The 12,941-nt window shown below is 30.3% G+C and overlaps 1 protein-coding gene across 2 annotated transcripts; it reads left to right on the top strand.

Annotated features, from left to right (window-relative positions):
* The first annotated feature begins 6,870 nt into the window (after positions 1-6,870).
* Positions 6,871-10,887, top strand: LOC137826061 (trihelix transcription factor ASR3). 2 transcript variants are annotated; one of them, XM_068631905.2, is made up of 3 exons: positions 6,871-7,761; positions 9,100-9,153; positions 10,379-10,887. In XM_068631905.2, the coding sequence occupies exons 1-3, from the start codon at positions 7,119-7,121 to the stop codon at positions 10,657-10,659; spliced, it is 978 nt and encodes a 325-aa protein (XP_068488006.1). In that variant the 5' UTR covers positions 6,871-7,118; the 3' UTR covers positions 10,660-10,887. The 2 variants fall into 2 exon arrangements, 1 of the variants encoding a protein (XP_068488006.1); XR_016515196.1 differs by having other exon boundaries at positions 6,894-7,761; positions 7,986-9,153.
* The last annotated feature ends 2,054 nt before the right edge of the window (positions 10,888-12,941 follow it).

Here is a 12,941-nt window from a genome sequence, read left to right as displayed (position 1 = left end):
TAAATTTTGAATCGATCATTTTCGTTATTATTTTCTTGGAACAAAGTGTGAAAATGATTAGAGTTTCAACCTATTTTCTTTTAATAAATAAATAAATAAATATCCCATGTTTCCAATGTATTTTCATGAGGTTTTTCCATGGAAATATTTATTAATTTGTTAATTAACACGTTCAAAGATTCAATAACATTACCTTAATATAAAGTAGACCAAAAACACACTTTTTAATATAAAATAATAAATAAAATAGAAGCTTGTATTGAAAGGTATATTGCATTTATTATTTAATCATCTTTTTATTTGTTCATGTAAAAATTTATTCCTCGTGTTTAAAAGAATAAAAAGAAAGATTTTTCATGGTTGTGTGAATCCATTCATTTAAGAGATCTAAATCTTAAAATGATAAGTTTGTATTCCTTTTTATATATTGTTGATTTTGCTTACTACTAAGAAAAAATAGTAATTTTTTACAACAAAATATTTTTTCTTCTAATAAGAAAAATTCAATAATATTGCATTTGCTGTTTGAGTATGCTCTTTCAAGGATGCTGTTTAATGAAACCACAAATTTTTGTTACTTTATTGCATTTTCTTACATGTGTAAAAAACTTTACCCAATCTGGTTAATCATTTAAATACAAATCTTCACTACTTCAACAAATTAACTATTTATCTTTTATCAACCTTTTTTAAGTATTATTTTGAAGCTTACCAAGTGAATGCATTTGTTAAGTAAAAAAATTAAAGGCCTGTTAATATAATATTTAATAAATACAATCGTGTAAATTAAAAAGTAAAAAAAAAAACATTTTTTTTTTATATTTAGAATCCATTGTTAAGCTAACTTTGGCGATTTTATGTATTATATATATATATTATTATTAACAATGTCAATTTTGCCATTTTTTTATTTCATAGAATAAAACTGTACTTTTAAATTACTTCAATTGTTCTTATTGGAAATAGGACCAAAATTTATGCACTAATAGAAATGAGACAGTTATCAATAATAATATAATACAGCATAAAGTACTAATAATAAATTTTAAAAGGGAGAGAAAGGAAACTTGAGAGAAAATAGAGGGATTAATTTCCAAAAAGGAGAGAAATGTTTCTTCCCTGGGAGAAGCATGATCTTCATTGTTTCTTCATACTTCACATATTAAAACCTACTTTAGCCTACACATTGGTAGTAATTAGAAATTAGCAGAATGTAATTATGGTTGTTTCTTCCTGCACCTCCATATATTCTTCTCCCACCTCCATACATTTTTATATTTCCAAAAATACCCCTCTGTAATATTCCGGATTATGTAATCCGGAAGTCTTTTTTTAAATTCATAATTAACTTCTGGATTACATAATCCGGAAGTATTTTTTCAGATGCAGGATTAGTTTTTGAATTATGTAATCCGGAAGTCTCTTTTAAATGCATGTATGGATTACATAATCCGAAAGCTATTTTATGGGGGTGGCACAAGAAGATTAAAAAAGTATTTTCATGTTGTGTATGGGGTGTCAGAAGAACCTATGGAGGTGCAGGAAGAAACAGTCTGTAATTATGGATAGGTGTTTCATGATATAGGAATTGGGCTAGAGGTACAATTTGGCCCAGAAAAAGAGGCATAGAAATTATATTCAAATTTTGCTTTTTACACCCCCACTATTACTAAATGCACCCTTTTCCAACAGATAAAAAGACTAAAATACACTCCTTCACTGCACCGCACTATCACTGATCGCTGTTCCACTTTGCCACTGTAGAAGAAGAACACACTGTAGAGGAAGAAGAAGAGAGAGAGAGAGAGAACACACTGTAGAGAAAGACAAACCTAGATTGAGTTTTATAAGACAAAAACTTTCTTATTAAACAGAAGAATTCGATATGAAAATTATGGTCAAAAGAAGAAAAAAATGAAAATTGGTCATAATCACCTAAGTAATTTAAAGTAATATAATATATTTATTTAAAATAATTATCAATGATTTAAACTAATTTTTAATCAATATATTTCAAACAATCTTAATTAATTGAAATCAAAAAATATATATTGGCTGTAATTATCCCAATCAATGTCAATGTGAATTAAAATAATAATAATTAAATTAAAAAATGAATGCTGATAAAAAAAATTGAGTGCTTAAATTACAATTGCAGGAATAAAAAAGGGGAAAACCCAAATTTAGGGTATTGAATTATTAACCAGAGATTGCAGGTAACGATATTCTGCGCTTCAAACATATCCTACAAAATTACCTTGCAAATTGAAAACAGAAAAATAATTTGTTGAATAGGTTCTATATAATTAGATGTTCTTCGTGCTATGAACAGTTTGTTCTAGAATTTTGAAAAAAAAAATGATAAAAACAGAGGAACAAGTAGATGAAGAAGAACTCGCGAGAAGAGGAAGAAGAAATAGGAGAAGAAGAAGGGAGATACCTGCGTTTGAAGAGTGAGAAGTGATAAAGCAAAGCTATAATGGTGCTCATTACTTTTAAAATGTAATGAATCTCCACGGGTATCAGTAGCACCGTTCCGAGTAATAAACTGGGATAAAACAAATCTCTTTCTTTTTATTTATGTACTAACAGAAACACGTACACGCTCTTACATATGTATATTTTTGCATTTTTCTTTTTTCTTAATTTTAAAAATGATAAAAATTAATATATTTATAAAAATAATTTTGGAATAGACAATTTTTTCTTAAAAAACATGTAAAAGAATAATGATGAATAATCAAACTCTTATTTATTTTTCTTTGGTTTGAATTTCTCTTCTTTTTCAAGTTTTTTCTCTTTTATCATTGGTGATATTCAAGTAAAGTTATAATCTATTTAGTACAGCCACTGACACTGATACGTAAAATCTCTAAAATGTAAGACACAGAGACACAAATTTATATATTATATAATTATGAATTATATAAATTTACAATAAAAATTTATGTGTACAAGTATGTTCCAAATTATTTTTTCGAGCATAAAGATGTTTTTCATGACTGGTTCACAATGATTTGTTTCTTATTTTTATAATCATAATAACAATTTATACAATAATTTTTTTTTTAGAAAATTAATGTATTTTTCCTCTTTAAAATTGTGCTAGAACTGTACTAGAATTGTCAAAAATCTAACAAATATTTTTTTAATTAGACACTTCACAGATGCGTGTCCTACAGGTGTCATACGAGTATTGGTGTCCGATACAAACCGACACGCCATTTAAGAGGAGTGTCCGAGTTTCATAGGTTATAATTCACTTGATGGTAGATACAGATGAATGATGATTTTAACAAAAAATATAGTTGTTTGAAATGGATCGAAGAGAGTGATTAAAAATAGATATTATTTTATTTGATATGTGAAAATTGTTGTGAAAGAAGAAATGAGGGTGAGGGTATGCTATGTCCCTTTTTTTTTCTAATATTGCCTTAAAATAGGGAATTAAGATAGGAGTGAGGAGTTAGTTTGTATATAAAAACTCCCTTAATATTAATTTAAAAAATTAAAAAATAATTTTATTTTTTAGGTAATTCATATGAAATGATAAAATATTTCATTGTACTAACAAAATAAGATATATTAACTAAGGATAGAATCAAAAAATATTTATGTACATAAAAAAAATGGTTATAAAGAGAAATTCTCATATAAATTATATACATTTAATTATATAGAAAATTATAAGTTTTTAATTAATTAATTAATATTTCTTCTAATTTAATTAAGAGTTGTGTCTTTTTGCTTATCTTTTACTTTCATTCAAAAAAAAAACACGTGCCACAGACCATTTATCTTAGTCTCACTCAAAATAAAAATGACACCTTTTCTTGATGTATAGTTTCTTTAAGAATTTGGAATAAGGTTGATAATTCAACACTTGAGATAAAGACACCCCAAAGACTCACCTCAGAATAAAGACCCATTAGAGAAAACAAATATTTTATTAAAAACAAAGAATAATTGTTGAATAAACTAAATACCCAGATGAAAACGATTTTTTCTTCTTCAAAATATCATATACCAATAGAAAATAAAACTTCTTAAAAATATAAACACCTAGTTGAAATCAATGAAGATCCATAACTCTATTTAGACATATGTCACCACTGTATTTTTTTAATCTTAATAATAACTAGAAAATGGTAACAAAGGTTGTGAGTGGCCATTAAATATTCAATTAACAAATGCAAGGATCGTTGTCTATTCTTGTCCACTACAATCCATGTTAATAACTTATTTTGGCTCCCTCATAACAAGAAGTTATGATTAGTGCAATTTTTAAACATTAATCTTTGTACTACTAATATTAGTATAAATTTTCTGATGTTCAAAGATGTAATCGATATGTAGTATAGATAATACCGACACAGATACGACTTGGATATGTACACGAAAATACATATAATTTATAAAATTTATGATACAGGAACATAAATCTATATATCATATAATTATGAATTATAAAAAATTGACAATAAAAATTTGTTGTCCAAAAAATAATTTTTGAATTAAACACTTCACAGATACATGTCATACGAATATTGTACGAATATTAGTGTTCAACACAAACACGTCATTTAATAGGAGTGTCCAAACTTTATAATCACACCTAAAATATCTCATTTAAAATGTGATATTAGTGAAGTTGAATTTCAAGTTGTCTTTGTGGAATTTTTTTACCAACAATTCCTTTACAACTCGTAATATTTTCTCATACAAACATGATTTTTTTTTATCTTTGTGACTGAAAGTCAACATTAGGAAACGCATATTTTGGGGTCCTAACCTCATCATGTGGTGTCTTGAAAAACAAATAGTTATTGTCAAACTAAACATTAAGGTAAAATATCATAATTTTTTCTACTAGGAAAAAAAGAGAGTAACTCATAAATTATAATTCAATTGTGATTTAATTCATATAATTTTGATTGTGAAAAATTAATAAATTGACATTGACGTTGAGAGAAAGACACGGTGATTTGGATGCATTATCACAACTAAGACACGAAAATGGTGTTTCTTTCTCTAAAATATAACACTACGTTCATTCTTCTATATCTACTCAATAATTTACGCAAACTGTTATTTTTAACTAACGTAAAATGTGTAGAAATAAAAAATATTTTTTGGCATAAATGTTTTTATACTATAATTAAAACTTTTGTCTCATTAGCTGTATAGATAAGTCATTAATCAAAAGCAATTAAAGAATTATTAAATGATTTTAATGTAATAGCACGTTACTTTCTGTAAAAAAACTTAAAGAAAATTATAAAATAAACCAATATTAATAATTTAAATATCACATTTGAAAGGAAATTATGCATTTATAATAAAGCATCTTAATATAATGTCATCTGCAACCAAATTTGTTTTCAACTATTCATAATTTGACCTTATAATCAACACTACAAAAGTAAGATTAAAACATGTTATTTTTAAAAATAGTACTTATGTATACGAACAAAATTTTACCAATTCTATCTATTTCAAAAATGTCTAAATTAGATTAGCTTTTATGAGAATAGTCATTCTTTTGATAATTTTAATTTTATATATAAATATTTTTTATGAATATTGTACTCACCACGTCACCACATGCACGATCATTCATCGTAAAACGAGTTATTGTTTGTTTTGTAGTTTTTGAGACCTGTTATAGTTTTGTACTTAAAAAACATCTATATGAATTAAAAGATTAAGAAGTATATAAAATTAAGCACGAGATTTAAATTTTGTAGTATTGATATGTTGAAATTAATTTCATAAAAAATGTAAAATCTATTAGACAATGACTTAAAAACTTAACTCAACTTTATAAAATATGAAGTTTATATCCATTTATTTATAGTCGATGTGAGATTTCCAACACATTTATCTTTACGCTGAGACAATCAACTCGTACGTAAAATTATATATTTATTGGTAATCCGATAACACTTTGATAACGGGTGACTCGATAAAGCCAACAACTCTCGTTACATTAATGTTTCTGATACTATTTTAAGAACTGAAACTTAAGTCTAACTTAACCTTACAAAATCGACTCGCAAAATTGATTCATAAAGTAAAATTTGCACTCATTTATATACTATAAAATGTTTTTATCTTTAGTCCAACAATTATACTAAATTATACTAATGTCTCCCATGATGTTAAAAAGGATAGTGTGTGTTTGTTGATTATGTGAGAATGTAAAGGGGAGCTTACGTAGTAGGCGTGGGATAAATTATAATTGAGTGAGTGTAAATAAAGTGTGAGTAGTGAGTAGTGGGTAATGGAGGAAGCTTAATGAAGGTAATGAGAAAGTGCAAAGGAAGAAAAGAAGAAAGTGGGTTTAATGGAGGGGGCCATGAAGAAGGAGAAAGATTAAGCAAAGATTAGAGGGAAATTATTCGATAAGATAAGGGATTATTAGTGAGTGGTAGGGTAGCATGCCCTTGTCAACTCATCCTCCACACATCATCAACAACTATTTCAAAGGGGATTTGGTATTATTCCCCCTTTCATCGATGCCACATTTATTCAAAATCAAAAAAGTGCTTCAAGCTCCAATTTAACACGTTACAGAGAACTCCCAAACAGGAAGGGAGAAGAAGCATTCAGATGGAATAGGGTTTGGAAAATAACCAAAAACAGGAATAGAAAAAAACTAAGAAAATCAAAGTGCTGTTTGGGGAAGGAATTTTATGTCAAACCAACCCAACAAGTAACCTTTACAAACAAAGAAAATCCCATTAATTCAGAATTAAAGATAAGGATATGACCCCAATAAATAGTAATCAATAATAATTCTTAATCAAAATAATAAATTAAAGAAACCCTTGTTAAGGGTTAAGGGTCAAAACATGTTTAGTGTAGTAAAAAAATTAAAAATAAAACCCCAAATTCAAAGCCAAAAGCCACAAAACACAAAACAAAAACCCTCTCTCTTTGTCTCTCTATTTTTTTTCTTTCTCTCCCTTCTCTTCTATCTTACGGAGAAAAACATAAATAAACAAAACCTAAACCCTCTTTTTATTTTTTTTCTTAACGCCGTAACGGGCATTGGCGAAGGCACCGTCACAGACGCTCACGTGCGAGTCACGTGTGTTTTGAGAATTCTCTTTTTCATGGCTCTGGACCAGCCTTCCAATCCAAACGCCGTTGACGGGGCGGGTAACGGCGCGACGCCGTGCTCCGCCGCGGACGGAGGCGACGACGGGAGGCCGGCGGCGAGGCTGCCGCGGTGGACGCGGCAGGAGATTCTGGTGCTGATTCAGGGGAAGAGCGACGCGGAGAACCGGTTCAGACCGGGTCGGGGGAGCGGTTCGGCGTTCGGATTGAGCGAACCGAAATGGGCGCTGGTGTCGGCGTACTGCAAAAAGCACGGCGTGAACCGGGAGCCGGTGCAGTGCCGGAAGCGGTGGAGCAACCTCGCCGGCGATTACAAGAAGATCAAGGAGTGGGAGTTGCAGGTCAGAGACGAAACGGACTCGTTTTGGCTCATGAGGAACGATTTGAGGAGGGAGAGGAAATTGCCCGGTTATTTTGACAGGGAAGTGTATAATATTCTTGATTCGCCGTCCACGGCGGCTGCTGCGACGGCCGAGACTCCTACGGCGGCGGTGGAGGCGGCGGGGGATGAGGAAGTGCACCTGTATGATAGTAATCGGAGAGTTGGGAGTGATGATGGGTTGTTCTCTGATTGTGAAAAGGAGGAGATTTTGCTTTTAGCCCCTGGCAAGGATGTTCCTGCACCTGTTCCAATCTCAGGTTCGTTTTTTGGAATCTATTTTGGACACACCCTTTGTGATCTTGTCAACTGCTGTTATGTTTATTGAAAGGGGTTTTTTGTTTTCCTTTTCATCCAATTTTGGTATTGTTCATTTCTTGACAAGGATTGCATTGCAGAAAAATTATGGTAGAAAATTGTCTTATGATTTGGATTTGGGTGGACAAAAATCTATTGATGAGTAAGCGTGTGTTTTGAATTTCAGTTTCATTCAACTGAATTTGAATTCAATCCAACACTCACAATGCTTCTCCGTTTATGCATTGGATAGCACCCTATCTGCGTACAATGCTGTTCTAATGGATTTCCAAACATTCTCAGTGACTAAGTGCGTATTTGTAAAACCGATCTCTCACATTCCGATGATGCAGTTCAACAAAAGTTTAAACGTCACTGAAAGTACTTGGATGAAGAAAATTGATACTAGAAAATCTTAAGAAGGATTATTGGGTATTGGATTTATCAATTATAATTACGTTGAAATACTGCTAATGGTTTTAGGTAAATATTCATATATTTGGTTTCAAGTTAAGAAATTGAATATGAATCTATAGTTGATTTTAGATTGAAATAACTTTTATGCTGGTTCATACAAATTCTATATTAAGTTTTTTTTTTTATTATATAGATCTATAGCAAAAACAAGAAGTAATTCGGTTTAGTTTAAAATCAATTTTAACTTGGTTGCAAGTGACTTTCTCCAGCAACAAATAGTTGTTTTTGTGGTGATTTCATGTTGATATTTTTCTTGAATATTGTTTTTTTTCTGTAGCTGCTGATCCAAACAGACAATTAATCTTGCGAAATCAATTTTGAGTTACTCATGTACTTAGTGTGTGTTTGGTTTTTGCAAGATATTGAATGCTGAAAATAGAGAAGCAAGTATGTTGTTGGATTGGAAAAACGTGGCTTAGGTTTAACCCAACATTTTTTCAGACACCCATTCACAGGGAGTTCAAAGCTAAATATATGCACTATTATGTAATTTATGTAACTGATTCAACTCAGTGAAAAAAGGTTTTGGTTAATATCATTGCTGTTGGTAATGTCTGGCATTTATTGGTATGTGCTAATGTTGTGTTGTCTTTTGTGAAGTTGGATAGTGTCTAGATATGTTACTGTCTCTCATGGCTTTTGGGACACTTTTCTTTTGTAATGAAAGACTAATTTTTAGTGGGTTTTTTCTTTTCGGATTTTTTTTAATTCTACCAATGATGTTGTAAAGTTGGAACTTTGGAGTCAAGGGTACTGGGATTCCCATGTGACATTCTTCAATTATATATATTTCCTTGATTTTTCTCTTCCTTCTGATTTTGCAGAGAAGCAGTTTCAACCACTCCTTCAACTATGTGAAGGAGAAGGCAATGCTCAAGGTAATAGAATTCTATACTCTTTTATTCTTAATGCATTTGAATATTCAATGATGGGTTGAAAATCATGATTATTGTTTTAATATTGGAATAATACGATTAGCAGTTGTATAAGCACCATTCTCATTGAAAGTCGAAACCTTGTATTTTTTCCGAAATGGATTCTTTTTGTGTTCTGTTGACAGCCTTGATATTTTCGCATAAAAGCTTAGGCCCATGGTCTTCTGATGTGACCAACATGATGTAGTAGGCCCTAAACCTAGTGCCTATGTTTGTTAAAGGGCATCCAATGTCAATGACAGGATAGCCAAACAAAAACGTGGAACTACTTCGGTGTCCTTTCCATGTCTTCAAAATATCATGAATTCAGTGCTTATACAAAGCAAGCTAAAAACTCATTTGTGACAGCTTGCTACCTTGTCCGATGTGTTTGTTTCCCATTCTTTCTGTTGCTGCTGCATTCTAATTAATTTGTTACCCATTTTCTGCCATAAATTTTTGCTATTACATTTAGAATTTCAATAATGCCAGGTCACCTTTTATTCATTCATTTGTTATCCATACTTCTTGTACCTTGTTGCTTTTACTGGAATCTAAATCCGATCCTTGCATATCAAATTTGTCTACTTTAGTACAAACAGAATGATGGTTTATTTGAAGATGAAAATGGTATGGGCTTGCAATAAACCCACATTTTGTGCTTCTGGGATTAAGAATTGATAGGATTGGATCATTCAATGTATGATTGGTTTCTTAATATTATATTGGATGCTTAGGTATAAAACATGTATCTCTATAAAATGAATTTGATTAGGATTAAATACATTGAATTGGATGATGTTTACTCATATTTGCAAGAGTAATGGTGCTTACTGATGCTTAACGTTAGAACATTTCTTGGAAGTCATTGTATTGCACTTTAGGTCTCATTGTCACTTGTATTTTAACATTCCACGTTCTAAACCTACCCTAATAAATGAACAACTATCTACAGCAATTCATGTCTCAAAAGAAAGTTCTTCTCTTATAATAAATGGCAAGCTATGTCTTAGGCACAAGCTTTCATTATGCTATCACCTAAACTTTTGAGCTTTAGCTGCTAGGCTGTAGCTTCCTTAAATAGGTATAGGAATAAGACCAAAGCTTCCATTATGACAATCACAGTATCAAGGACTTAACTGATGACATTACTGTAACTTCAATGTCTTGACATTCCTTAATTCTACAGGCACTACCAATGAGAAACGTGCAACCCCAAATCCAGAAATGGGATCTACATCTCAAGGGGGACGGAAGAGGAAGCGATTTTCCGATGCAGAGGAGGAAAGTTTGCAAAGTCAATTAATTGACGTCTTAGAAAAGAATGGCAAAATGCTTCGTGATCACCTTGAATCTCAGAACGCCAATTTCCAATTGGACCGCCAGCAGCAGAAAGACACTGCAACTAACATAGTTGCTGTACTTGATAAGCTTGCAGATGCTCTAGGGAGAATTGCTGATAAATTGTAGAGCAAGGAGGATCAGAATAGAATAGTGTACAGAACAATTGGAGTAAACAATAGTGGTTCCCATAATTTATCTCAGGATAGTTTCTAGAAGATGAATGTCACACATACTACTTACCTTTTTTTCTTTATCTCTAGTCACTGCATAATGTCACTTTTTTTGTGGTTTATTACTGCTACTACAGCATTTTATACACAAATTTGGAGGTTACTACATTTATTTGTTCTCTTCTTTCGGTGAGGTTTATATAATGAATATTTCCCCGGTCAATAATAGCGGTTGTACAGATGATATTACTATTACTAATTAAGGTACATTTTTATTAGTGGTATCTCTTTGCGTGTTCTTGCAATGTTTTGCTTCTATTGTATAACTCATCTTTCCACAAATCTTTACCTTTTTTGGTTTATTTAACCATTAACCATGCTATTGGAAAAAATGAGTCTTGTTCATCCAATTGGTCCATGCTACTTTCCCTGCTCTTAAAGGTAATGGCACCAAAAGAAAAAAGTGTAACAGAACAGGTTAACCTCAGGTTAAATTGTTTTTTGTTTTTTCTATTGGTCTTTGTGTGACATGCTCTGTCTAGATTCATGGATTTAACTTAGTTGAGATGGTTTTTTTTTTTTATCTCTTCTAATTGAAAATGATTTTCCTGTAGCATATCAGAACCTGATTCATGTCTAAGATGATTTATTGATTGAGGTGGGTTTTCATTACTTATCTCTCCTTGTTTGCATTTTCTTTAAAAAATTGGTATACTGTTATACTGTTATTTAAGTTTGATCTTTGAATCTGTATTCTGGAACAACTAAGTATTCTTCATTCAAGGATTTTATATGTTTTAAAAGTGATCAGAAATTTTTCTGATATAAAAATATATATTAAGTTTTGCAGGAAAGATACACCCATTTGATTCAATTCTGTCATTAAATTAAATTACTCATTCTAATTTAATCTATAAAAATGTTTTTTAAAATCATCCAATGTTTTCTCTTCTTTTTCCACTGCCACCCTGTCACATTTCTTAGATCACCACCCACTAAGCTCTGCAACCTGAACAAGATCCCAATCAGGCACAGTTTTTTTGCTTTTACTGAGATCCAAAAGATGAGTTGAGAAGACCTAAGAACCATTCCATCAACAAATTTATTATTGATTTTTAAAGCATAGGCATGGAATAGAATTTGATTTATGAATGCCCCTAACAAGGTGTTTTCTTTTTCACAAAATAGGACCCTTTTCAATGCTAATTATGCATTCCCTAATAAACTCAATCATAAATATTTGCATTTCTTCACTCATCATATCACAAGCTCCTTAGTTCAACAAATTAAATTTCTCACACAGCTTGTGCTTAGTGGGAAATGCTTTGATTCTTGTATGACATGATAATGAGTTGTTACAAGAAACATTTAATTGTCTGTTATGTTCAAACATTGAATCCACAAAACTCAATAAATATTTCTCAGTCACAGCAAAACATGAATTTCTTGCATATTAAAATCAGAACCACATTAATAATTCTCAAGAAGTGTAGTGTTACAGTTTCCACTTTTAAGCACATAGTTAGTACCAGTAACATTTAAGAAACAACCTGCAACAGTGTCAACAATATTTATTCTTTATTCCATGTTTAAACAGTGGAAACTGTGCAAATGTTTATTCATTCATTGAAGAGAAAATGTGGAGATGTTATTAACATGTCAAGTAAATGAAGTAATTATCTCTACAGTAAAAGAGTATCTAATATGTCTAATGAAAACAATCTTGATACCAATTTAATATTTTTTTAAAGACTAAATTGAATTGCTATAAAAAAAAATTGAACTAGACAATTTTTTAATGACTATATTTGTCATTTTTATAAATAAAAATAAATTACACATATTTAATACACTATATAATAAAAAGACAAAAGAAGGGTACACTTTATTCTCAATTACTTTAAACATATCATGTTAATTATATTTGAAAAAAAAAAATTGAAACCTAAAAATTAAGCTACTTTGTCATATTAAATTATTTTATAATGGAAATAACATAAAATAGATATTTTCAAGCAATTGGCTGTATAGCTTTTTTAAGCTAATTTTGGACTATTTTTTAGTTTATAGATAAACTAATTTATTAAAATAAAAAATATACAACAATTAAAAAAACAAAAAATTAATATTGAAGGAAGAATGAAATTTATTAAAATAAATAGCATAATACTATAAGAAATACCAAACAGGAAATTATATTTTATGAAACAACTGGGAATAAAAAATCATAAATCATAA

Source organism: Phaseolus vulgaris, chromosome 8 (genome assembly GCF_051622355.1).
Source record: "Phaseolus vulgaris cultivar YP4 chromosome 8, ASM5162235v1, whole genome shotgun sequence".
Classification (NCBI taxonomy): Eukaryota; Viridiplantae; Streptophyta; class Magnoliopsida; order Fabales; family Fabaceae; genus Phaseolus; species Phaseolus vulgaris.
The sequence above is the reverse complement of the archived record's forward strand: the minus strand, read 5'-3'. Positions and strand labels throughout refer to the sequence as shown.

Excerpts from the sequence above, each read along its gene's own strand:
- LOC137826061 (XM_068631905.2), top strand. The coding sequence starts at position 7,119 with ATGGCTCTGGACCAGCCTTCCAATCCAAACGCCGTTGACGGGGCGGGT. Across the intron at positions 7,762-9,099 it reads TGCACCTGTTCCAATCTCAG|AGAAGCAGTTTCAACCACTC; the intron begins GTTCGTTTTTTG and ends CTGATTTTGCAG. Across the intron at positions 9,154-10,378 it reads AGGAGAAGGCAATGCTCAAG|GCACTACCAATGAGAAACGT; the intron begins GTAATAGAATTC and ends TTAATTCTACAG.